Consider the following 27,853-nt stretch of genomic DNA (forward strand, 5'->3'; position numbering starts at 1 on the left):
TTCATTTTATTTCCTTAATGTTCTGATTCCTTTAAATGTTTAGGTACGGTTGGAATATCATTATTTGGCGCTCCGAAGAAACGTCCTTTGGTTCTGGCAAAGAGATTCCTTTTAAGCATGATAACGTATGGCTCCTAGCTTGAACACGTAGATTGATAGATCTTTAACAAACTAAGATGATCTGTCAAGAAACTTTGTACCCTTTTGTTGGGTATTGAATAGTGGGGAATATCAGATTTGGCAACAAATGACTAGTGTTTTACGCCATGTACGTGGAGTAGTAGAAGATAATGAAATGTATTAATCTGTGGTTGTTGAAAACTGGATAATTGCAATAAGAAGTGAGATTCATGTTACGATTGCTTGTGATTTAAGATAAGAGTACGGCATTATTCGTAAGTGTATCTAGATTATGTCCAAGTTTATTAACGGAATAAATAAGTGATTAATAAGAGTTCATGATAATTACTTGTAGTAATTTAGCTACCCAGATTAGTACCTGATCAGTGCAATTAGCTGTGCCCAATCTTTGGTTAGTCCTATTTATTTTTCCCTTTCATCACCTTTAATATCAGGTATACCATAAAGAATGCAACGTCTGGCTTCAGTTCTTGTGTCAGTTGGATTTTATAGGCCGAGATGCAGATCTTTCAGAATTCGTTGCATGGTGGTTATGGAAATATTCAATTGTTGTAAACGTCGGCGAATAGATTTCGGCGGACTTACAGGAACATTAGCATTCACTATAGCTATGTTTTCCGCAGAACGACTAACACAAGGACGGCCCGAAGGTTTAATTTCCACAACCGAACTAGTTTTCTCAAATTTAGCGATTAGTCTCGACTTATTTGCTGCATTACGTTGACCAAACATTCCACAGAGTTTGCGAACAATCTCTGCACAGCATTTAAAATATTTGTAAATAAGTTTTCACTATGACTTACGCTGTTCCGTCATGAAGCGTTTCACATTCCTACCCGTACAGAAGACAGATGACAACCATGTGCTATTCAGCGCTCCGTGAGTACTAACCACAAAGACAACAGGTGAAAATCGTGCAACATTCAGTGCTGCCAATTTACTTAACAAAAATAGCGGGCATTTCAAAAGCTGCATTTTTTTATATGATTATTTTTTCAGTATTTCTTGGTTACGGAGCTGTATTAAAAGGTGAAAACGAGAAACTCGTTTCAATCTGTTCATGAAAGCAGGAAGTAGGGGAATCCTACCTATTTATATACAAATAGTATGTGCATAAAGCACTGTGTATCACTGTTAGAGATAAATAAATGAACAATAAATACAATCTACTATGGCTGTGCCATTAAAATCAAAATATATAAAAAACATTCTGAACAACCCTCATGTGATTCTATCACTAAAAGTTTTTAATGATATAATTAGATCATTTCTAAAAATAACTTCTTTCTTTTCCATTCTCGTCAAAACAGTGTGTATAAAATTCTTCGGAACGTTCCCGATGGGACCAAATCAAACAGTGCTTTGAAATGAATTTTCCAGTGTTTTAATTATTATAAAACTATAATATAAGCACATTAAGTTATAATTAATCGTATCTCAATTAATTAATATGCTTAAAACGGTGAAAAGCGAATAAATGTTAATTTCTCTATTAATAACATAATACCTTACCCTTCTCCTCCACCGTTGTGTACTGTGCAGTCGGCGGGAGAGGAGGAAGTGAAAGAGGGAAAAGAACAGTGACAGTGCAGAATTTGCATCAAGACAAGAAGATGTAATTAAATATCGATGCGCTTTTAATTGGCGCTCTACTCCATGCAACGTAGTCGGTTTCGTTATTATAAAAAGTAAGTGAGAACAAGTTGTTAATAATGATCAGCATATATATATAATTAGCCTGCAAAAAACAAAATCTCTACAAAAACGTACTTTAGTAGCTGAAGGAAACCAGACATAGTTTGATATACGCAGTTTCGTCATCATGGTGTCTATTGGAATACCTTCTTCATTCAACAATTCAGTGGAAGCTGTTTCTTCTAAAATGTAAGCAAGATCGATGTAGTTCAATACTAGTGCCATAACAGAATTAATACTTGTGATATACGTTTATATACAGTGCCGGAAAATAAATCACGCATCCGCGACGCGAACTAATAAATAACGGGGCTAATCTTAAAATAAAAAGTAAAAAATAAATAAAAAATAAAGTACGATGATATAATCAAAGTATATTGATGTGTTAGTGTTATTGTATTTGTGTATAATTAATGGTAAGTTGCGTGTTACATTTTAATTACATATTTAATAAATGTTACAAATAATATTACATCTTTTGAGCTCCCAAAAGTAACAATTGCAATGTAAAATACATAGAATACATAGTTAACGAATAATTATTGCATTGTTATGTTTAGCGTTGTACAAGGTATTAACTTTCTGGTTACAAGCTTGTACTTGGATAAAAGGTGTTCTTGGCGATATTAGCGACTATAGTTTCATTACGTCCAGCGACTCGTACCTTTTGGACCGTAAAAGCTTAATAATAAAATACCCAAAAACATTATTAACCGTTCGCCCTGAACAGGACTCGAACCCAGGTCAGTTATAGTAACAATGTATTTTGCTACATATACACTACACAAATAAATGTCTCCCATCAAAATAATAATAATAAAAACTATTGGCACCGAATGGCATACTTTATAACGCATAAAATTTAGTTTCTTTCGATTTTCTCAAAAACTACGCCTAAGAATTTATCCTAAGGATGTCATTGAGTAAAGCTTCATGTCTTCTATCGATTGCTATACAGAGTATTGTCTAGAATGGACGACTCACCACAAATAAGTGTCATTGCTTACGAATACATAAGAACATTCTCATTTAGATATGGATGTACATGGATATAAATTATACATTTCAGTTTAAAGACACATACAAAGGATATATTTCAGTAACAGAAACACACTAAAGTACACTCTCTTGAGAGAGAGTTCAATATTTGGTATGCATTTTTTTTTTTTTTAAACAGCTTGGATATGACAAGGCATGGATAGACAATTTTCCCCACTATTCTTGTGTAATTTCTGTAATCCACACGTGTTTTATAGCTTCTCTTAATTAAGAAACCGAACTGGGTTACGTTTAACCACTTTTCGCTTTAAAATTACCCAAAGTTCTCGATGGAATTCTGAATAAATGTTTAAATACTGACGGTAACTATATGGCAAAATTAACCATATTCTCAAACGTGTTGAAAACTAAACAGTAAGTAAATGTGAACGACACTGGAAACTTACTTTCCGAACACACCTTTTCGTTTCCGGAAGGTATGTTTTGCATCAAAGGAAATTACTGTACGTACCTTCCAGAAGCTAATGAAGTACTTGAGGGTAGTGAAGGCTATATAAAGGCAATATAACAGTCCATATCCCAGAAAAAGGATAAAGAATTTATAATTGGTGAATCCTACGCAGTTATTCACCCAGGGACAATGGTGGTCCATTTTCAGCACACACTCTCCACAAACGCTACAGTGGTGAGCTCGGTCTGGTTTTATATGATTGCACTTCTCACAGTAACGGAGATCTGTGAAAGAAAAAATTTCAAAATAAATCTTCAGCATTTGGTATTTAAATCATACAATATAACCTTTTAACTTAGCCACCTTTCTAACCTGATCACTATTCAACATGGTCTTAGGTTTTGTAAAATTTTAATTATTAGCAACTAACTAAAGTACCTCTTCTTCGCCCATCAGGTAAGATTAATAGAAAATATCTGTCACACCGGGTGATTCAATAAGAACGTACCAGGCCTATATCGCAGCTAATACTGTACGTAGAGCCTTCAAACAAAAAATTGCATTATCAAATCGTATGTGTAGAATGCAATAAAAATAGCAGCGACACCAGTGACGTATCGTGAATATCTCCAACGGGAGTCATCTGCAAAATTTGACATAGAAACAGGGGTTGGTTATGCCCCCAATGAAACAAGCGCACAATGGGAGAAACGTCGAGAGGAAACACCTTGGCTTATTTCTTCCTCGTTGGCAGCAACACGGTCGCATTACTAAGTGAAAGTCAGATGGTGCGAGGGTATTTCCTCCCGACGTTTCTCCCATTGTGCGCTTGTTTCAATGGAGGCATAACCAACCCCTGTTTCTATGTCAAATTTTGCAGATGACTCCCGTTGGAGATATTCATAATGCGCCACTGGTGTCGCTGCTATTTTTATTGCATTCAACACATACGATTTGATAATGCAATTTTTTTGTTTGAAGGCTCTACGCACAGTATTAGCTGCGATATAGGCCTGGTACGTTCTTATTGAATCACCCGAGATATATATACCGTCACTGGAAATGGGTGCTAATATACCTTAAATAAATTCATTTTTTTAAAAACTGTAATTGGCCAATAGTTTTGCACGTCAAGGATTTTATTTCTCATATAGAAATAATTTCTAAGTTTCCATTTTGGTCATTTTTACTAAATTTTGTTTTCAAAATGAGGTGTCTATAAAGAAGTTTACACTTTGCACTTACAGAAGAACTTGTGTTGGCTACAGATGAGGGTCACATGACGGAAACGAAAGAATCGTGGACCTAATCCAAACAAAAAGTAGTATATTGGGGCGACTCGTTTAAACTGAAATCGGAAAATATTGTTATGAGTTCGTCGAGATTTCTTTAATGCCAACAATGATAAAGAAATACGTAACTGAGTCCAGTATTTACTAGAGAAAAAATATAGTTTATGCAATCAAAAATCTGTTGTTTTCATTAAAAAGTCCTTTTTTTCCTAATAATTGGATAACATTGTGAATATGTGTGACGTGATTATAACTGTATGCGTGAGTGTATTCCTAATATTTAGATCTTTGTGACGATTACTTTTAATTTAATATGAAATTGCTAGTTAATGGAAATTAAATATTTTCAATAAAAAGTTTTTAGTAAAAATAAAAAGTTACTTTCTTACATGCTTCCCCAATAAATTAATTTATCAGAAAGTTAATCCTCATGACAAGAATTTTGCTGCATTTCCTGATTATCTTACTAAAGCACAAAGAGAGGCCAAATTTAAAGAACGTGGCTGCATACAATAATAGTGGATCTGGTTGTTCTGCGTACATGAACAAGTACGAAGTGAACTTTGGGTCCATTCAAATCTGAAAATTTGAGCATGGACGGATTTAGGGGTTTTCTGCTGTGGAGGAGAAGAACCTTCCGGGAGTCTGGAATACCCACAGTCGAGTGGAGGTTCAGAAGTTTTCCCGCGAGGAATTGTTTAAAAATTGTTCATATAAAAACTCGGTTTTTAAGGGAATATTTTTTATTTTGCTCAGAAAGTTGGGGGCGGGGGGCAAAGCCTCTCCATACTCCCTTTCTCCGTAACTACAGAGAAGCTCTCCCATGGTTTTGAGTCATTGTGTAAATAGAAATGCAATCTTTGAGCCAACATACCCTCATTGTGTTTCGCCATTTAGATAGCCGATATGTCAAGTCAAAATTGTAATAAAACATACCGCCTCTGCTTTTTTTTCCACTTCGAACACTATATATATTTTAACAAAACAAACACTGTCCAAAGCTTAAAACCCACTTTATTTTAAATTATAATTTGTAACGGTTTCGGATATCTAACATATCCTTCTTCAGACACTATCGAAAATAAATGAAAATACAGACATATATGCAAGATGCAACCATGTGTTTCTGCACCACGTGCTAGATGTCAACACTCCACAGACGACATCCACAAAAGGACACCGTCCACCATTCTCAACGGTCGGTCAGTGAAGGACATCAGCGAAGGTAGCTGACATTTTAGGATAAACGAGGAGACCACAGAAGATATCAATCTCGCCCGATTGACTAAACCACCAACTCCCTAAGACGCTGGTTATTGAAAGCTACCTTTCCTATACGCTCTAAGACACATGGTCTTGAGTTTCTTTCTATCCTTCTAAGACACTCGGTCACTGAGAGGCCCCTAATCACCAAATTCTCGAAGATGCACGATCATTGAGAATTCCAACTCCCCTCTCTAAGATGTACGGCCATTGAGAGGCACCTATCCAATACGCCCTAAAACGCATGGTCATTGAGGTCCTTTAATCTTCACCAATAAACTAACATTAACAAAAAATTGGCTACTTACCAATCAATCCTCACTTGGAAAGTTTAAACTTTCCAGGGGAGGATTTATTGGTAAGCAGCGAATTTTTTGCTAATTTAGATTATCCCCCCCATGCGCCCATGTAATTATAATTCACCAATAAACCTCCAAATAATTAGAGAAACTTGTACTTATTTGTAATGTTTTGTATTCAAGAGGAAAACTTTTAATATAAAAGGTGTTGGGAAAGTCCAAACTCCTGTGTACCATCTTTTAGCTCTAACCCAAAAAGGCAGAAAACTTTACAATAGTTTCGGGCATGTTTGCGGTGCATTTCGTGGAGTTCTGCTTTGTAACGTATCGTAATGTGACGTGACAACAAGTGTGCATTGATGACTCAACCTCGCCTGAGAAAGACAATGGATTATTCCCATCATATCAGCAACATAACTATCTGTGGGTGGGAGAGATGGCTGAGGAAACGTTCTTAACATTGATCATTATACAATCGCCTCAATATATAGTTTGTCATAGCACATCAAACTTTTTATCTGAAATAGCAAATGAAATGAAATCTTAAGTTTTACGTCCCACGGTTATACCGGTTAGGCTGAAGGAGACGGTGGTGATGAGAAATGAATGAAATGGTGGAATGAAGAAAGTGGGAGGAAACGGGAGAACCCCGAGAAAACCCACGAGCACGGTATTTGTCCACCACAAAGTCTACACGTCGCAAGCTGGGATCGAACCAGGGACCCCAAGCACCGGAGGTGAACGCTCTACCACTGAGCCACCGTCCTCTCCCCCCCCCCCCATCTGAAATAGCAATCTGCTGCTGAAAATGGATGGCATTTAGCATCTCTCCCAAATCTACCGACGGCTCCGGAGCCGGTACTGTGACTTATAGTGAGCCGTTGTAAACGATCTCGTATATGCGTATAATTGCCATTGCTGACGCGCCTGCTTCTTACGGACGCACTTCCTTAGGGCTCCGCGCAGTGCACAAACCCTGTGTGGGTGGGTTTTCTCGGGATTCTCCCGTTTCTCTTTATTCCACCTTCCATTCATTTCTCATCATCGCAGTCTCCTTTAGCCTACACTGCATAACCACGGGACGTTATGAAACTGTAATATTTCATTTTATTTTTCAATGCTGCCACCGGACAAACTTGACACCACCAGCAAATTGTGTGTTTACAAATGATTCCTGACCTAACTACACTGTTATTTTTATTAATTTATTTTCTGCTTGCTGGGAAGAATTACTCTCAGCTTGAATTCGTATAATCATTCGCAACTGTTTACCCTCCATGTGGCAATTTTGTGAAACCCTGTTCAGTAACGCGCTGCCTCTTGATGACTGGGTACCGCAGCCTGTTTTCTGGACATGTACAGAGACTGTGACGTCAGACGCGTGACCTCAGTCCATCCATATATAGTGTTACTGAAGTGAGTTTCCTTACCAGATGTCTAAACAGACATTTCATTCGCTCCAACCTAATAATTTATAGCACTCCTTAAGGTCACTTACCTCCATTAATAGTGCGATTTGTCACTGGTACGTTTTGTGCACATCTTTCCAATATCTGCCTCCGTATTTGTTCATTTTCTGCCTGCTCCAATTTTTCAACTTCTGCTTTCGGCACCTTAAACTGAAAAGTTTAAATGAAGAAAATGTGATATTTTTTTCAAAAACAAGTACTTGTGAATTTTGAACAATAAGTAAGTATTACGGTTACATCGTATGACCTAGAAAAAAAAAATCATTTTCACAGGATTTTTTTTCATTGGTTCAAATTTAATTTGGCCTCTTCCATTTCAACTCAGGCAAATTTCAAATAATCTGTTTGGTGATTCTCTCAGATTTCCGTGAAATTGAAATATATTATACTGGGTACAAAAATAAGGAACCCATATTTTTGTGTTTTGCCCAAAATAATTTTTTGGAGCAAGTTATGCCCACTTGAAATTTTTGGTCAAATCTCGCGCACTTTTGGGGTCAAAATCTTCAAATACATGTATCTCAAGAACTATTCAAGATATTTTCATTCTGTTTTATTCTTCTGAAAGCTCTACAAAATGAGACAAAATTCATCTCTGGAAATTACATAATCGTTAATATAATTACTGGTATAATCGTTAATATACAACAAATGTAACGAATTATCTTTTGCTACTAGATAACAATTATCTACATACAAATTTATTTTATTTTATTATTTATGTTTCAGGATCTTATAATAAACAACTCGTCTTATTACTTCTTGAAATGAGATCATTTTCGAAGTGTGGTTCAAAAGTCGTAACTCCCAGCCAATCAGAAGACTGGTTTCATCCAATTTTACATTATAAACTCAGCTGGAAATTGGAATGTATGTTAAAAGTCATGTACTGAGGCTTGAAAATTTGCTGGTATTTTTGTATCATTTCATGGATCACCTTCCTGCGGTAAGGTTCTATGCACATAATTCTAAAAGTTTTGGGGAGAAAAGAGGAAAATCTGTTTTCTGATGAAAGATATAAGTGACCAGATTTTGAACATAAAAATGTGGTGTACAAAAGCACAACATATAGATTTGTGAAGCTGGAAGATATGTCCTTTTTATTGAAAAACTTATTTAAGATACATCAGAGTTTGTTTCAACTGTAATCACCGGTATTCAAAGACATTTGAAGCGAATTCTGACATCTCCAAACAAGCAGAGTATGTTTCCTATGTAAGTGCAAGCACAGCAAATATTTCTACAGAAGAAAGTGATCCTGGATTGACTGTACTTGGTGAGGACAACATTTAATGAAAGTGAAGAAGTAATGCAAGTTATGAATACAACAATTTCCAACCTTGAAATGAATGTGACACCACTGAGAGCATCTACTTCTGTAAAGCCTGAGAGAAGAGGAGCTTGTGTGACCAGAAACCGAAAGCACCTGATAACAGAATTTGAAGCAGAAACATACTCTAAGTTGGCTGTAATTTATTATGTCCCTGTCCATGCACAAAATTTAATTGCTCAGCTTTGAAGAGTATGTTAATTGCGAACAATGGCATAAGAAGATTAATGCTGCCTTTGAAGGATGCCGCTCTTATAATAAAAAAGTACGATTGATGATAATTGTACCCAACAACATAACGAAGACGGAATTGCTGTTCCGGTTTCCCCACGTGACAAAGCACTTGACAGACAGATCCAGAAGAATACAACGAATGCATGGAGTATACTACATTCCCGATCCGTATTTAGGTCACTCATTACCTCCAGAAACTGTGGCACTTGCAACTAGTTATTACCTTAGTGACGATATTGATTGCTCTGACCAGATCTCCAATGCTGAGGACGTTATCACAGTGAGAGAAAATGGTGGGCGTATTCAAAAAGTTAAGCGCCTAAAGAAATTTACCACAAGTTCACAGAAGACCATCCGTATGTAAAAAGTGGCGTGTCAAAGTTTTACACATTTTGCCCGAAATAGGTTATTCCCTATCCACCACGAGAAGTATGTGTTTGCATATACTGTGCAAACTTTGAACTCTGTTGTGCAGCGTTAAGAAGCCCTATCACTGCGAAATTAAAATACCGCTAATTTTACAGTAATTGTTTGATATCTTCCAATAGATTAAATATAATCGAAAAGTGGAACAAGATCTTCCTAGACAATATTATTTTACGTGAGATACCGTTATCACGATTCACTTATCTGCTTTCGATTTCCAACCATTTAGAAAATCGGAATTTATTTTCGCGTTTCTAAATAACTGCAAACGGAAAGCTACTAGCTAACTCGTGATAACGGTAACTCATGCAAAATAACATTCTCTAGGGAGGCCTTGTTCCACTTTTCATCTATCTTTTATCTATTTGAAGATATCATGTAATTACTGTAAAATTAGCGGTATTTTAATTTCGCAGTGATAGAGCCTCTTAAAAAGTTTCAGCACATCGCTGCCTAATGACAAAACTGAAATCAGGCAACACTTGCAAAATCTGGTGCTGTGCTCCCCTCCACGTGAATCTTACTTCTACTGAGAATGCGTAGATTGTCCAGGAAAGAAAATAATCAATTCAGAGTCTCTTGGATTAGTGGAAAAAGATAATGATCAAGAAATTTCATTTGCAGTGTGGGAAGCAAGAAATCTAGTGAAGAAGTCAACAGAAGCACATGTTTTCACTGAAGTAGCAGCAACATGGACTCTGAAGGCAGTGACTCATCTTCACACCAAAGAAATACAAAGAAAAGCCATAGCCACAAAGATGATTCTCATCATCTGGTGCTCCATGTAGATTTTGCTGAAAATTGAAAACGGTCATAATTAAAGATGAGATTCACAGCTATCATCAGAGAAATGACCAGGTCATCATATTTACTGGAGTTTCCTACTGTGCCAACAACACTAAAAATTATGCACTTGTTAGTGATGACCTTCCCATGATTCGGCACATGCTTTACTGGCAAACTCAGGAACTCAAACTTCGAAAATAAATGGATAAAATTCAGCAACAGGTCACGGAAAATCTTCCTGTGATGAAACAGGTGGAACAGTAAAGTATGTTGCAACGAAGCACAATCTGACATCAGAGCATGTGGAATGCATTCAAAATGCAACAGAATTTGCTGCTACTGTTACAAAATATACGAAAGCCATCACCATTACCAATCTTGCATCCACAGAAGTTCAAGAATTTTGTGATGAAAAGATTGCTCAGTGGACCAATGTACGGGCTGAAAAAAAAAAGAAAGAAAAAAAAAACAAGACTCATTTACGGTATCTGTGTGGTAAAAAGATATACACGGCACGAACAGCAGATCACGATAAAGACAAAATTTATACAGTTACAACATATATACCGAGTGTTGTTTCATGTAAAATCGAAGACATCAAAGTTGGCTCATTTTGGCTGTGATTTACGATAACTGGTGGATTGCAAAGGCTAAATAAGTTTATTTTGGACTTCAGGAAGTGCTAGTACACTTCATGCTGGACAGACCAAAGGTTATAAGTTTCCAGAGGGGGGAAAAACAGCGGGATCATGAGTATGCAATACCAGTGGAAAATATTCAAGATTCCGTCATCACCCCATCCTTTAGGACAGTCAGGAAGACTATGACATAACACAAGAAGAATAATCTGACGTTCAAAAGGCTTTCATGTGCAGAGCTAATTTGTATGCACTTGAAGAAAGAAAAAATATATATAATTTCTCCGGCATTAACACAATTAATAAATGTGCTCTAACATCTGAACCAAGCATTTACTCTCTAAAATTTATACAGAAGCATGTTGGGACGTTGTTGATTCTATTCTGAAAATATGTAATTTTCTATAGATGGGATTTTTGAGATATACTGACTCAAAAATGGGTCTATTTTTTTTCCCCTTGCAGCTGTAAAAGCTCAATACGTATGTAACTTTCAGAGCTGAATTTGGTCTCATTTTGTAGAGCTTTCAGAGGAACAAAACAGAATGAAAATATCTTGAATAGTTCTTAAGATGCATGCACTTGAAAATTTTGACATCAAAAGCGCGGGAGATTTGACCAAAAATTTCAAGTGGGAATAACTTGGTCATTTTTTTATTCTTTTTATTTATTTTATTATTATTATTATTATTATTATTATTATTATTATTATTATTTAACAAAACGCAAAAATATGAGTACCTTATTTTTGTACCTAGTATAACATATTTAAATTTCATGAAAATCTGAGAGAATCATTGGGCACCCTCTGCCTGTCTTGAGATGGAGCAGGCCGTCTCTTTTCAGCACAAAAGCTGCATGAGACGGGACCTACTGACTTCTGGATCATTCATCATCGACTTTGCATCCAATGCATTATCTCATAGGTGGCCGACTCAGAGATCAAGCTGTTAGCCACTATGGAGACACATTTATATCAAAACGACTACAGAAAAAGCTGTGTTTTGCATTTAAGTGAAAGTGAAGAAAAAAATAACCACTGAATTGTCAGATAAATCCTAGTTTAGTTCTCTTGCCGTTGTTATTTGCAATACTTTATTGTGGTGTTGGTGTTGTTGTTGTTATGTTTCCATGATAGCTTCATTCTTCTCCTACAAATTTATTATTTCTGAAATGTTATATTCTGTTCAGGTTAACGACGACAGTGTGTCAACGAAGACTAGAATAAGCATTTTCACCATCTCTTTCTTTACGATTTTAACACACGCGTCATACAGTTTGGAAATTTGCAGTTCACGAGCCATCACTGCTACCTTCGTACCGAATTTCTTTACACACACGCTGCAACTGTTTGGACGAGCTCTGAGTCCACAATGTTCGTGGCCTACTTTCTCTAGTGTGGCATTTTACAGGTCCAGTTTCAGTGTATCGCTGGATGGTGGGATAGACGAACATCCTAGGGATTTTTAGCTTCCGCAGAAGTTTCAAAATCTCTTCTGTTGTCTTCATTAACTTGTGAAGTGTTATTACAGCAACACGGTTTACGTATGCGTGCCATTCAATAACTGTTTATACAAAGCAGTATGACTCATGTCTTCCTGCATTACGGAAGCAGGTGCTGCCTTTATCCACATATTGTACAGCCTGCCCCACAAGTTGTAACAGTAGTTATGGTACTATAAGATATACAGAAAGGCGGAGTTGATTTGATTTTGAGTTTAACGTCCTTGTCAGCAGCGAGGCTATATGACACAGGACCTAATGATTAACGTGATATCCGAACCATATGAGCTCCCGCGGGGAATCGAACCCGGGTCTCCCACGCCAAAGGCGCGCACCTTAACCGCTTAGCCACGAAGGAACTCGTACAGAAAGATGGAGATACCATTGATTGCCAACTTTGAACCAAAAGGCAACTAATGACAAAGATGGGAGAATATATATTAACCTCATACTGTCCATATATGATATGAATATATAGAGTAAATCATTTAAACCATAAAAACCTGGTTTAAACAAAAAAAAAACGTTTTTTTTAAAAATAAAAACCATGGTTTTTGCCAATCCTGTTTTGCGTAATGTCCATGTTTCTGTCTCATATAGTGCTATATTCCACCAGAAGCACTTTATAAATATTCCACCAGCAGCGAGTGAATTCTTCCGAGTTTCATACTTGGACTGACCGAGGATGAGAGAAGTGGCCGATTTCGCTGGAATAAACATATTGGCACTGTAAGCTTAGTTATATCATTCAGTTAAAAGTAACTTTAACAGTAAATAAAAAAGCTTTCACTCGTTTAACCATCTAAAAGTACAAAATCATGGAACGGTTTCGGGGCACGCCTCATCTCTTCCTCAGTGCACCTAAAGAAAAGTTGTTGTTACATAAAAGACATGTACGAAATTCTCTGCTTGCCCGTCCTGTAGAATAAAAGGGATGGAATAAGTCTAAGTACACAGTAAGGTTTCCTGTTCTTCCCAATTTATGGTTAATGAAAATTTCCTGGTATATACAGCTCTGCATAAGGTTACTAGTACGATTTATACTTCTGTGCAAAAATAATTAAAACATTTCTGACCATAGTATACACACTTATTTATTGAAAGTAAAATTCAGTGTTACGGTTTTGACAACTTAACATTATCTTAATCAGACACTAACCCATCATCAAAGGGTTAGACGAAGATAACGTTAAGTTGTTGATACAGAACTTGGAATAACGAGAAAGCTAATTAGATTAATTAAGATATGTTTAAATGAATCCCAAAGTAAAGTCCGGGTAGGAAAATTTTTGTCCACGAGCTTCGTCGAAAATGGCCTGAAACAAGGAAATACGTTGTCGCCATTATTATTTAACTTCGTTCTGGAATACGCTATAAGGAAAATCAAAGATAGCAACCAGGGCCTACAATTGAACGGTATTCACCAGGTTATGGCATATGCTGATGATGTAAATTTAATAGGGGATGATTGGAGAACATTGGAATGAAATGCAGAGATCTAATTAAAAGCTTGCAAGGACATGGGTTTAGAAGTAAATGTAGAGAAAACTAAATACATGGAAGTGCGTCGGGATCGTAATACAGCAAATTATGGATGCGTTAAAATATTTAATAATATTTTTGATAAAGGAGCAGTTTCAAATATCTAGGATGAATATTAAAAGAGGAAAATCATATTTACGAAGAAATAAAATGTCGACTAAAAGCAGGGAATTCGTGTTATTATTCGGTTCAAAATCTCTTGTCGCGAATTCTGTCGAAGAATTTGAAGCTTAAAATATACAAAACGATAGTCACGCCTGTTGTTCTGTATGGTTGCGAAACATGGTCACTTACTCTGAGGGAAGAACAGACAAAGTGTGTGAGAACAAGATCCTTAGACGAATATTCGGACCCAAGAGGAACGGGAATGGGGAATGGCGGCAACTTCATAACGAGGAACTGCATAATTTATAAGATTTATCCAACATTGTTAGGGTCGTCAAGTCTAGGAGGCTTAGGTGGGCAAGTCATGTAGCTAGAATGGAAGAAAGTAGAAACGCTTTCAAAGTCTTGACTGAAAGATCAATCGGAAAACGACCATTAGGAAGACCTAGGCGCAGATGGGAGGACAATATTAAGATAGATCTCGTAGAGATTGGAATACAAAGTAGAAACTGGATCCAGTTGGCTAAGGATAGAAGTCAGTGGAGAGCTTTTGTGAACGCGGCATTGAACCTCCGGGTTTCATAGGCCATAGAGTTAGAGTTAGTTATATACTATGGTCAGAGAAGTTTCGGTCATTCTTTTAGTAAAGTTCCAGATGAATAGTTCTATGTAAAATGTATGATCTTACGTACAAATACGTAACAGACTTTACATTATCCTTAAATTAGATTTCTGAGTTTCCGGTATCTATGACATTAGCCCTCACATCTGAGGAATGACGTCCGTCGGCTATCACACTGTCTGGAAATTGAGGAGGAAGGAAGCAGTCTGAGACTATTATGTTAGGTACCATCCGGCATTTGGCTGGTGTGAATGAAGAAAACCCAGGAAAAAGCTCACTCAGTATGGATGGCCTGAAAAAGCTGCCTCACGTTTCCGACCGAGTGTCCCCATCATGACCGCTCGCACCAAACGTGAGAGCGTTAGCGACCACTACCTATAAATCGGGAAGAAAAGGAAAGCGTACTATCGACCTACAGACTTATGACTTTTATTCTATAGGATGGACAACCAGAATTTCACATATGCTTCATGTAGTAACATTTTATTTCGGTGCACTGAGAAAGAGGTCACGAGTACGTCGAAACCGTTCCAAGATTTAGAACTTTTGGATACTTGAACGAGCGAGAACTTTTTATTTGCTGTTACTAGATATGTATCCCACTATATCAATTAGTAATTAACAATAAGTTTACCTGATTAGGAACTCGACCAATTTCCGTGAAAACAGTCTGCCAGTATGACCACAAAAACATGGCAAAAAATATATGATAACCTATTAAGTAGAACACTGCAAAAGATAAGAAAACAGCATTAGTTTCATACATACAAACATACATTAATACTTAAAAAAATAATAATAATAATAAATAAATAAAACCACAAATGAAATGTCTCAACTTGGTGCACAATTATGTGTTGTTTCTAGGGTTGCCACCTAGGGCCGGCCCTAGGCAATGTGCCGCCCCGTGCAATGGCATGATTTGTTGTCCCCCTTTCTTCAGAAACAACAAATCTTAAAAGCCACGATTTTAAGTATCTATCCCATCATGAATAACGGACAGGACGGAAAGGGCACTTGCACACTAAATATTACAAATACAATCTCATTGAGAGTGTGTTTTCTTCTCTTTAAATAATAATCTATTATGTTAGTGAAAGATAAAGCAAACACACCTGCAGAGGAAAGACGGTAATCCTTTCCACAGAATTCAATATCGAGCTTCAATCTCAATAGATCAGTTTCCAATTGCAGTGCAACAAGCTCTTTTATCTTTATTTCTTGATTCACCTTCTACAGCTGTTAAAAATTAATAATAATAATGAAAAAACTTGTTTCCACCTTTAATAAGGATTTTGTTTGTAACAAAGACAAGACTACATTCGTATCAAAACTGTGATAACTAACTAAATGGAACAGGTGTTCGCTACTGTTCGAGAATTGAGTTCTTGTATTTGACAACAATGAAGCAATTCATGCTGGGATTTGTTGACCATCTGCCTTAGCACTATCCAAGTGACCTTAAACTAATGCGACCTAAACAAGATGTATGAATGTAGTATTTAAATAGAAGGCCAGCTTAGTAAATTTAACTACCATCATCATGGAGTCTGTTTCCAATAAGAAATATTTATTTTAAATAATAGTTATGACAAATTTTGTCGCCTCTCGAAACTTCCCGCCCGTGCAAATGCACGTGTTGTACATATGTTAGAGCCGGCCCTGTGTCCACCTTTTGATAAGACTAAAAGAAGTACACATTTATCCAACATTTGCAGACCGACGGTTCTTCACACCCAAATTTGTACATTGAACATTTTTTTAAGAAATAATAGAAAACAAATACAAACATTCATGAATGAACACTGCATCGAAAATTTTAAATAAATAAAATAAAATAAAAAACAAGAAACAAGTATCATCATCTTATTGGAAGTTGATTGAACAGATGTTATAGACTGTTAAGACAGCTACAAATAAAGACTAGCATCACTGGCGGTGATTTCGCTGCTGCCAACAAGAAAAAATTTAACAACAGAACCGTACTGGTATCTCAATAATCATGTATGTACATGTCGTGCGTCGAAGTTAGAAATGTATGTAACTAGGAATTTCTATCGCACATTTTATAAGTATTTGGATAATTTGGCGTCCCGCTTAAGTGTAATGCAAAACGCTGATTTTTTTTTTTTTTTTTTTGAGATGTCTAATGATTCGGGAAAGGTGGCAACCCTTATTGTTTCTTTGATTCCAGGATTTGTTAAACTTTCCGCGGGAAAAGCATGAAAATCATTTTTATGTGGTAATTTTTTTCCCTTCTGGATTCGCGATAAAATTCAAACTATTAGCTTGGTTTCTTTTATAAGACTTTTTCTTTCAGCATTTTGGGTCACCATTCGTAACTTTTACTATACTGAGTAAAAATCTGTATACACAACACTTACATCATCTTTTCTGTGAATAAATGATTTTAAATTTAGATCTTAGTAGATATAAAATGCCCCTTTAAAAATATTTCTTTTAAATGTATATACGAGGGGCACTAGGAAAGTTTTGAGATGTGAACAACTGGAACGCAGAAAGTGAAAACTTTTTTCCGCTGAAAGGTCTCTGCATTTGTCGTTAGTTGAGCTTCAGTCAGAGTTGGAAAGGAGAGCTTTTCGTGCAATGATTTTGTACGACCAAAAAAGTGATTTAAATGAATCACAGTGCCTTGAACGTTTGTCTGTTGCATTTGGAGACAGTGCATCATCAAGAGCAACAATTTTTCACTGGTATGCTGAATTCAAATGGGGCCGGGCCTCGCTCGATGATGAGGGGCGCAGTGGGAGGTCGTCCACAGCTATCACGTAAGAAAACATTGATACTGTGGAGAAAATTATCAGGTGAGATGCGCGTGTGACCTACAGTGACACTGAGTATGCTCTTGGTAATAGTTCGCAGAGTGTTTCAAAAATTTTACACAAACACCTGCGTGTGAGGAAAGTTTCGTCACGTTGGGTGCCTCACAACTTGACAGATGCTCAGAAGGAGACTCGTGTCGAATGGTGTCAGACATATTTACTGGTGACGAAACGTGAATATATCAATTTGATTCCGAAACAAAGCGCCAATCGTCTGAGTGGTTGTTTCCTGGCGAAGAAGCACTCATGGAAGTCAAAAGATCAAGAAGTGTTGGAAAGAAAATGGTGCAACATTTTTCTCACCAAGTGGACATGTAGCCACTATTTCTTTGGAAAATCAAAGAACAGTTACAGTGAGATGGTACATAGATGTTTTGTCTTCCAGAAGTGTTCCATAAAATCCAGAGGAAACGACCAAGAACTGGCCTACGGGGAATCATGATGCACCATGACAATGCATCTGCTCACTCAGCGAACATCACAGTTGAATTCATTGAAGACAATTGTGTTCAACTTCTTAGCCACCCACCCTACAATCCTAACCTGGCACCATGTGACCTTTTCTGTTCCCTACGATGAAGGATAAACTTCGTGGACGTAGATTTATTTCCCCTCACTGCTTACACTGAGCAGTTAAGTGCAGTGTCAGTGTTAAGTGCAGAATTGGTTCAGAAGGAGAAGACTGTGTGGAGTGCCATGGAGAATACTTTGAAAAAATGTAATAGCTATAATAAAGTTTTGCATACCCAGAGATCCATGTTCAAAACTTTCCTAGTGTCCCACGTAGCGTAAATTACCTTGAAATGATGTCACTTCTTTGCTTCTTAAAACTTGTTTTTTAAAACCAATTTCCTAATCCATTATCCACACATTCTAAATGAACATAAAAGATTAAGAAACGTCGGACAAGCCAAAAGTTCTAATCTTTTATTACAAAATGAGTCTATATACAGAGTGGCCCATAATTGTGTATCTGGTGTTTCAAAGACTGTGGTAACTCATTAATCTCATATCTTTCCTTACAAGAATTTTAATCTCTGTTCTCCATGGCATGGTCCACCAATGCACCATCCAAATCGATACATGCCTCGAGACGAAGAGTATCTAATATTGTCATAAGCAGGTTGATAGACCCGTACTGGTATCTTGTGGAACGCTTCTGTGATAGCTTCCCGTAGTTCGACCAAATGGCGTATGTGATGTTGATACACATTGTTCTAATACCTTTCCTTACAAGAATTTTAATCTCTGTTCTCCATGGCATGGTCCACCAATGCATCATCCAAATCGATACATGCCTCGAGACGAAGAGTATCTAATATTGTCATAAGCAGCTTGATAGACCCGTACTGGTATCTTGTGGAACGCTTCTGTGATAGCTTCCCGTAGTTCGACCAAATGGCGTATGTGATGTTGATACACATTGTTCTAATACCTTTCCTTACAAGAATTTTAATCTCTGTTCTCCATGGCATGGTCCACCAATGCACCATCCAAATCGATACATGCCTCGAGACGAAGAGTATCTAATATTGTCACAAACAGCTTGATAGACCCGTACTGGTATCTTGTGGAACGCTTCTGTGATAGCTTCCCGTAGTTCGACCAAATGGCGTATGTGATGTTGATACACATTGTTCTAATACCTTTCCTTACAAGAATTTTAATCTCTGTTCTCCATGGCATGGTACACCAATGCACCATCCAAATCGATACATGCCTCGAGACGAAGAGTATCTAATATTGTCACAAACAGCTTGATAGACCCGTACTGGTATCTTGTGGAACGCTTCTGTGATAGCTTCCCGTAGTTCGACCAAATGGCGTATGTGATGTTGATACACATTGTTCTAATACCTTTCCTTACAAGAATTCTAATCTCTGTTCTCCATGGCATGGTCCACCAATGCACCATCCAAATCGATACATGCCTCGAGACGAAGAGTATCTAATATTGTCATAAGCAGCTTGATAGACCCGTACTGGTATCTTGTGGAACGCTTCTGTGAGCTTCCCGTAGTTCGACCAAATGGCGTATGTGATGTTGATACACATTGTTCTAATACCTTTCCTTACAAGAATTTTAATCTCTGTTCTCCATGGCATGGTACACCAATGCACCATCCAAATCGATACATGCCTCGAGACGAAGAGTATCTAATATTGTCACAAACAGCTTGATAGACCCGTACTGGTATCTTGTGGAACGCTTCTGTGATAGCTTCCCGTAGTTCGACCAAATGGCGTATGTGATGTTGATACACATTGTTCTAATACCTTTCCTTACAAGAATTCTAATCTCTGTTCTCCATGGCATGGTCCACCAATGCACCATCCAAATCGATAGATGCCTCGAGACGAAGAGTATCTAATATTGTCACAAACAGCTTGATAGACCCGTACTGGTATCTTGTGGAACGCTTCTGTGATAGCTTCCCGTAGTTCGACCAAATGGCGTATGTGATGTTGATACACATTGTTCTAATACCTTTCCTTACAAGAATTCTAATCTCTGTTCTCCATGGCATGGTCCACCAATGCACCATCCAAATCGATACATGCCTCGAGACGAAGAGTATCTAATATTGTCATAAGCAGCTTGATAGACCCGTACTGGTATCTTGTGGAACGCTTCTGTAATAGCTTCCCGTAGTTCGACCAAATGGCGTATGTGATGTTGATACACATTGTTCTAATACCTTTCCTTACAAGAATTTTAATCTCTGTTCTCCATGGCATGGTACACCAACGCACCATCCAAATCGATACATGCCTCGAGACGAAGAGTATCTAATATTGTCACAAACAGCTTGATAGACCCGTACTGGTATCTTGTGGAACTCTTCTGTGACAGCTTCTCGTAGTTCGGCCAAATGGCGTATGATATGTTGATACACATTGTTCTAATACCTTTCCTTACAAGAATTTTAATCTGTTCTCCATGGCATGGTCCACAAATGCACCATCCAAACTGATCTATGCCTAGAGACGAAGAGTAATATTATCTCAAGCAGCTTGACAGTAACTTTTATGGGCAGCAGAAATTGAAATATTACCACTTACAAATACTGTCAAATAAGCTCGTTCGAAATTTTAAATATTTTTCGACAACTTGTGATATTAAACTTTTTTCTTTTTAACGTCACAATTATGCACCAAAGCTAAGAGAAATGGTGATGATGATAATGAATAAAGGAAATTGGAGGAAACGTTGGAACTACGGTGTTAGTCCATTTCAAAATGAAATGAAATGAAATTTTTAAGTTTTACGTCTCACGATTATGCCGGTTCGGCTAAAGGAGACGGTGATGATGAGAAATGGATGAAATGAAGGAATTGGGAGGAAAGGAGAACCCCGAGAAAACCCACGCACACGGTGTTTGTTCACCACAAAGTTCACTTGGCGGGAGCAGGGTTTAGAACCCGGGACTCCATGCACCAGAGGTTAACGCTCTACCACTGAGCCACCGCGCCCCCTAGTCCATTTCAAACCTCGCGTGGCGCAAGCTGAGATCGAACCTTTGTGATCCCACATACAAAAAGTGAAGGATCTAGCACTGACCTACCGCAGCCCTTTATCCATCAACTAGGAGTGCATTATAGATTAAAATCAGTAGCGAGTAAAGATATCCTATCTTCGTAACCAAGGTCGTTTATTTTCGGCCGAAATATTAACGAAAGTTCATTTCCTTACATATAAATGAACTTAACAAAAGACAAAACGGGGGCACGATTGTTTTAATGTCTTTGCGTCCTCAATACGTATAACGAAGACATGATAGAACGGGTGCAATGCTTTTGCGCACACTTTCTTCCAGCTTATCATTCCATGCAGATAAGAAGCAAAACAAATAATCATTTTAATGCTTTTGCGCACAAAATGGTATGCAACGTTGCCAATTCATTCTTTGATCTTAATATACAATATATTTTGTAGTGTTTTTTTTTTTTTTTTTTCAAAACAAGACAGGACTCATTTGATTAAATAAAATAAACTAATTTATTAAATTACCTAAGTAACTCCAACTACCTTACTTTCTTGGCTTCTTCAAACACACTAACTCACTTATCTAACAGAATACATAGCGAGACAGCATTGTTTGCATGCAATGAAAACATCAGGTATGTGTTCCTTTTTAGTTGTTGTTGATTTTGATGTTGTTATTTGATGATTTTGATGTTGTTTTTATATAGTTGTTTCTATATAGGCCTAGTGAAGAAAATGTTTCGCTTCTATGTGTTCTTTATTCTTATTCGGTATTATTATTCCTTTATTCTTTTTTCATTTCAGGTTCTGGTGTGATTTCCAGAACATGGAATTGTTTGCTGACGGGACATTTGCATATTCTCCACGACATTTTGCCCAGCTATATACCATTCACGGCTATAAGAATGGATATTATGTTCCTCTATGCTTCGCGTTATTGCCAAAAAAAGATAAAAAGAGACTTACGAAGATATGTGGAAGATGGTTATCAGTTTAGACGCAAGAGTGACACTCAGATATATTTACACAGACTTTGAAAATTCTGCCATAGAAGCTATCAGAGTGATGTTCCCAGACTGTGATATTTGTTGTTGCAGGTTCCACCTAGGTCAAGCATGGTGGCGAAAGATACAAAGTGATAGCGAGTGCCTATTTAGATTCAAAGTCACAGTTAGGTATGTACCATTATGATTTGTGCCTTAATTACTTTTCTTTTCGGTTTTATAGTTACTTCTTTAAGCTGTGGACTTTTGAAGTAACTCTACTACCATGACATTAGATTATGTCTTCTAAATATGAATTTGTGGCTACTACTCTAGGCAAGACTACTCTAGGAAATATAAGTTGTGAACTATCCATAAAAAAGTCAACAATGTTGAACTCAATTTAATTTCTATGCTTTTTAGGTTCTTGGCTAAAGACATTTTTTGGACTCCCGTATTTATCTCCAGAGCAACTACCAGATGCCTTTGCTGATCTTATTTCGGTGGCACCTGACACCAAAGGATTTAGATGTTCAGATTATGTGCTGAACAACTACATCGAAGATAATTGCAGGTAATATTACAAATCAGAAATAGCATTCTCGTTTGACAAATGTAAAAGATATAATGAATTTTGAGGGCAATAACAACCCTGTGGCTTACACCCGTCCCGATCTGGAAAAAAACCACTTAACTTAGTTTTAACTATTAAAGAATGATAAATATCAAAATTAAATAGGTAGAGGGTCTCCAGCCAAAGTAATTAAAAACTGTCTAGTATATAGGCTAGAAGCATTCTCGTTTGAGAAATTAAAGGCATGAATATAGAAATAGCGCACAGAAATAGCAAACTATTATATGAAATGAGATCCGAAAATTAGTTTCTACTTTATAGCAGTTCTGGAAATCAAAATATTATTTCAAAATAAAAAATTAAACGGTGATAGGATATGGTATTCATGATTACCTTTTCTTTTCAGGTACCCTCCAGAGATGTGGGCTTGTGAACCATCTCCAGCACCTAGTACAACAAATGGACCAGAATCTTTCCACCGTCACTACAACAGCCAGATCTATTCTAGTGCACCTGATGTCCATAAGGTAGTATCAGTTTTATTTGAAATACAGCATGAAACACGTTTGAAGATCGCTTCGGTACGGAAAGGTGATTCGAAACCACAAAGGGAAGAAGAAATTCAAAGGAGGGAACAAATCATGAAATTATACAGGTACTTTCAAAACTCCACACACAGCGAAGTTTCGAGAATGAAATATCTTAAAGTTGTAGGACACAAATTTCAAGGACTAAAGTTGTAAAAAATGTACCATACAGCAGAATTGAATATAATAAACATTGAACAGCAGAATTGAATATTTCTTTCGTATCTTTCATATTTACCCTTATTCTCAAGTATAGAAACAGTGCGCAACTGCATGATTTGCTTAAGCATGATTATATTGAGATTTGGCAACGTCGCATTTAAAAACTGTGCGCAAAACCACGATTTTATACTTTTCGATCAGCTGTCAATCAACTACAGATTATCGTAGATCTTTGGGAAAAAACTGTGCGCAAACGAGGTGCACCCGATAGAACTTATCACATGAACTTAAAAAGCACTTGATTCAAAATTTCATTTGTTAAGGAAGATTATGCCGCTGCCACTTAGTCATTATTGCCAAGTGATTTTTTAAGTTCATATGGTTTTAATACAAACTGTTATTTAGAAGGATAATTTGCTACACACTCTCCTTCACTTCCCAGAAAATTCACTCTGTCCATCAACACAGTAGACCAGCAATACTTAGAACTTTGGAGGAACTTAAACAACGTTCACACTGAACTTGATTTCCATGGATAAGTAAGTAAATTTTTCTCAACCTGCGACTCTATCATTTATGGTTATGTCTAGAAAAAAAATATCCGCATACCCATCCAGCGTTTTCATTTTTTAAATATACGAGGGAGGGTCAGAAACTAAGGTCACAACGCAGATATTTCTGGAGATTCCTCCGTTAGAGGAATTAGGAGTGTGCGATAATTTTAGTACATGAAGTTGGCTACTGTGCAGAGTTTCAGCCACTCGCCATATGGCGCTAGTTGTAGATAAACACAAATGATGACTAGTTTGGAAAACTCGTCTCGCGAAGAAATAAGCTGTTTTTACATGGGCGAAACATGTAACCGCGGTTGAAATTCAACGGCAGTTGATTGAGGTTTAAGGAGAGACTGTAATGTCTCGTCAGCATGTCGCAGAATGGTGTAGAAAGTTCGTGGCTGGTAGAGAAAACGTCACTGACGATCGCCAACCTGTTGAAAGAGTTTTGCTGGCCATCAACCACCCTCCCTACAGGCCAGACCTTGCTCCAAGCGACTTTCACCTGTTTCCGCACTTGGAGCACCTAGGAGGCCGTCGCTTCGCTTCAGACGAGGAGGTCAAATACTTCGTGACGACGTGGCTAAACACGCAAAGATACGATTTTTACCACGGAATCTTCAAACCCATACAGCCATCAACCGTTATGGAGACTATGTTGAAAGATAACCTAATATAAAGGGGATTGAAAAAAAAAAAAAAAAAAACACTTCATACAAGACACGACGTAAGTTTGGCCTTCTACTGTACAACACGTGTCGCGGTTGCCGATCGTTTTTTTTTTTTTTTTTTTTTTTTTTTGTTTTGTTTTCAATGTGTCATGTGGACCTTCCTCTTCCGTCAGCAGTAACCAGTTCACCTGTGTGTGTCATGGTGTAAAAGTGGTGCGGTAAAATGGGCGACTAGACAGACTTCCAAAGAGGCATGATCGTTGGTGCCCGTCTGGTTAGAGCTTCAGTAGCAACAGTGGCGAAGATTGTGGGGGTATCGAAAGGCACTGTGTACAATGTCACGAGGGCATATACAATTAATGGGCAAACGGCGTCTGCAAAGCACAACAGTGGTCGAAAGACAATCCTGTCAGATAGGGACCGGAGGGCATTAAAACGGATTGTAGCAGCTAAAAAGAAGACCACTGCAATGAAAATTACGTCTGAACTCAATTCCGGCCTACAAAATCCGGTTTCATCGAAAACTGTGCGACGGGAACTTCATAAAATGAAAATTCATGGCAGGGCCGCTATCGCCAAACCCCTGGTCACAGCAGTAAATGCGAAGAGGCGTATCCAATGGTGCAAGGACCACAAGGCGTGGACTCATGAGCAATGAGAATACGTAATGTGGTCCGATGAATCGATCTTCACCTTGTTTCCAACAACCGGTCGTGTTTTCGTATGGAGAACACCGATACAGACTGTCTGCTCCCAACTGTAAAGCATGGGGGGTGGTTCTGTTACAGTATGGGCAGTGATATCGTGGTTTTCTGCAGGTCCCATCATAGCCCTGCATGGAATGATGAATGCTAAGGCATATGAGGCCATTTTGGGGGACCAGGTTCTACCCATGGCCCAAATATTGTTCCCTGATGGTGATGGCATCTACCACGATGATTTGGCACCCTGTCACGCTGCAAAAACGGTAAAATCATGGTTTGAGGAGCATAACCAGGAGCTATCACACCTCCTCTGGGTCCCACAATCACCAGATCTGAACATCATTTAGCCATTGTGGTCTGAGTTAGAAAGGCGTGTTCGGTCTCATTACCCTCCACCACCAGCACCCCTTAAGGAACTGTTGCATGTTTTTGAGGAACAATGGTACAAAATTCCACACACCACGATTCAGGAGCTGTATACGTCCATTCCACGTCGGATGCCAGCTGTTTTGGACGCAAAAGGCGGGCCCACACCATACTAGGTATGATTTTCACACTTTTGCAAACGTTTTAGATTTTTTTGTCGAACCCTTGTATGTACTATTTGTTGGTTGTATTGGTTGTATGAAATAATATATGCAGGTAGCACAGCAGGTTTTGTAACCTTACTTTCTGATCAGCCCTCGCAGTATAAGCTTATCTTGTTACTCTACATACTTACAAGTTAGTATGAGTAAAACTTCCTGTACTTAGAATACAATAAAACAGTGCACAACAATAATTATACACTGACGATATCTTTAATATCTTGGTATTTTAAATACGCTCATAAACAACCACGTACACTCATGTCCACGTACACTTATTGTCGCATGTCTATAAATATGTTGTTGTAGGAATATAATTTGATAACGAATTCGCCCGGTATTTCTTATAATGTTAGTATGTGTATAATCGGAAAAGACATGTAGGTGACAGATTTAATGTCAAAAGAGCAGTAAATAAAAACAATAAAACGAAAATAAAACTTTCTTGTCCATTTAGCAACATTTTGTTTTACTCACTGTAATTTTCGTATTTATAATTCTTTCCCTATGAAATTTACTACAAATATACATTTCCCGATTATACACATAGAATCAGTATTAAAAGTACCCTGCAAAATCATTATCAAATTATATTCTTAAAAGAAGACAGTTATAGATATGCGACAATAATTTTGCACATGAGTGTACATTTGGTCTCTTTCTGATTAACTTCAACCAACAAACCCAACTTACTTTCTTCTTTTGTGACATTTGAATTTTTATTTAATTTGTTTTTTTTTTTTCTGTGAAGTTTACACATCTTTCAGAGCTCCTCAAGTCTCTTCATTTCTAAAAATAGTTTTCTCTTCTTCAGTGTTTTTTTTATCTTTTTTTTAAATTTTTCAGTTTAACGCCCCACGATTATGTCCTTTAGGCTAAGGGAGACGGATGATTAAGGCAAGTGAATGATGATGGAAGAATTGGTGGAATGAGAATTATTTCTCTTCTCTTATAAAATGAAATCTTTTAGTTTAACGTCCAACGATTATGTCCTTTAGTCTAAGGGAGACGGATGATTAAGGCAAGTGAATGATGATGGAAGAATTGGTGGAATGAGAATTATTTCTCTTCTCTTATAAAATGAAATCTTTTAGTTTAACGTCCAACGATTATGTCCTTTAGGCTAAGGGAGACGGATGATTAAGGCAAGTGAATGATGATGGAAGAATTGGTGGAATGAGAATTATTTCTCTTCTCTTATAAAATGAAATCTTTTAGTTTAACGTCCAACGATTATGTCCTTTAGGCTAAGGGAGACGGATGATTAAGGCAAGTGAATGATGATGGAAGAATTGGTGGAATGAGAATTATTTCTCTTCTCTTATAAAATGAAATCTTTTAGTTTAACGTCCAACGATTATGTCCTTTAGGCTAAGGGAGACGGATGATTAAGGCAAGTGAATGATGATGGAAGAATTGGTGGAATGAGAATTATTTCTCTTCTCTTATAAAATGAAATCTTTTAGTTTAACGTCCAACGATTATGTCCTTTAGGCTAAGGGAGACGGATGATTAAGGCAAGTGAATGATGATGGAAGAATTGGTGGAATGAGAATTATTTCTCTTCTCTTATAAAATGAAATCTTTTAGTTTAACGTCCAACGATTATGTCCTTTAGGCTAAGGGAGACGGATGATTAAGGCAAGTGAATGATGATGGAAGAATTGGTGGAATGAGAATTATTTCTCTTCTCTTATAAAATGAAATCTTTTAGTTTAACGTCCAACGATTATGTCCTTTAGGCTAAGGGAGACGGATGATTAAGGCAAGTGAATGATGATGGAAGAATTGGTGGAATGAGAATTATTTCTCTTCTCTTATAAAATGAAATCTTTTAGTTTAACGTCAAACGATTATGTCCTTTAGGCTAAGGGAGACGGATGATTAAGGCAAGTGAATGATGATG

General features: G+C 37.3%; 1 protein-coding gene across 7 annotated transcripts in view; it reads right to left on the reverse strand.

Annotated features, from left to right (window-relative positions):
• Nucleotides 1-27,853, reverse strand: part of LOC145681291 (palmitoyltransferase ZDHHC20-A) — a 149,758-nt gene that overhangs the window by 106,796 nt on the left and 15,109 nt on the right. For 6 of the 7 annotated variants that reach the window (XR_014130758.1, XM_081752932.1, XM_081752930.1 and 3 more), the window contains exons 3-5: nt 15,430-15,524; nt 7,639-7,759; nt 3,347-3,570 (exon numbers count right to left, since the gene is read on the reverse strand). Coding sequence is in view for 6 of the 7 variants with exons in the window: in XM_081752932.1 (XP_081609058.1) it covers nt 3,347-3,570; nt 7,639-7,759; nt 15,430-15,524 (440 nt within the window). In the remaining variant the exon portion in view is untranslated. Of the gene's footprint in view, nt 1-3,346; nt 3,571-7,638; nt 7,760-15,429; nt 15,527-23,512; nt 23,521-27,853 lie in introns of those variants that run through there. The other variant, XM_081752933.1, reaches the window with a different exon arrangement.

This window comes from Thermobia domestica, chromosome 3, assembly GCF_964235325.1.
Source record: "Thermobia domestica chromosome 3, izTheDome1.hap1.1, whole genome shotgun sequence".
NCBI lineage: Eukaryota > Metazoa > Arthropoda > Insecta > Zygentoma > Lepismatidae > Thermobia > Thermobia domestica.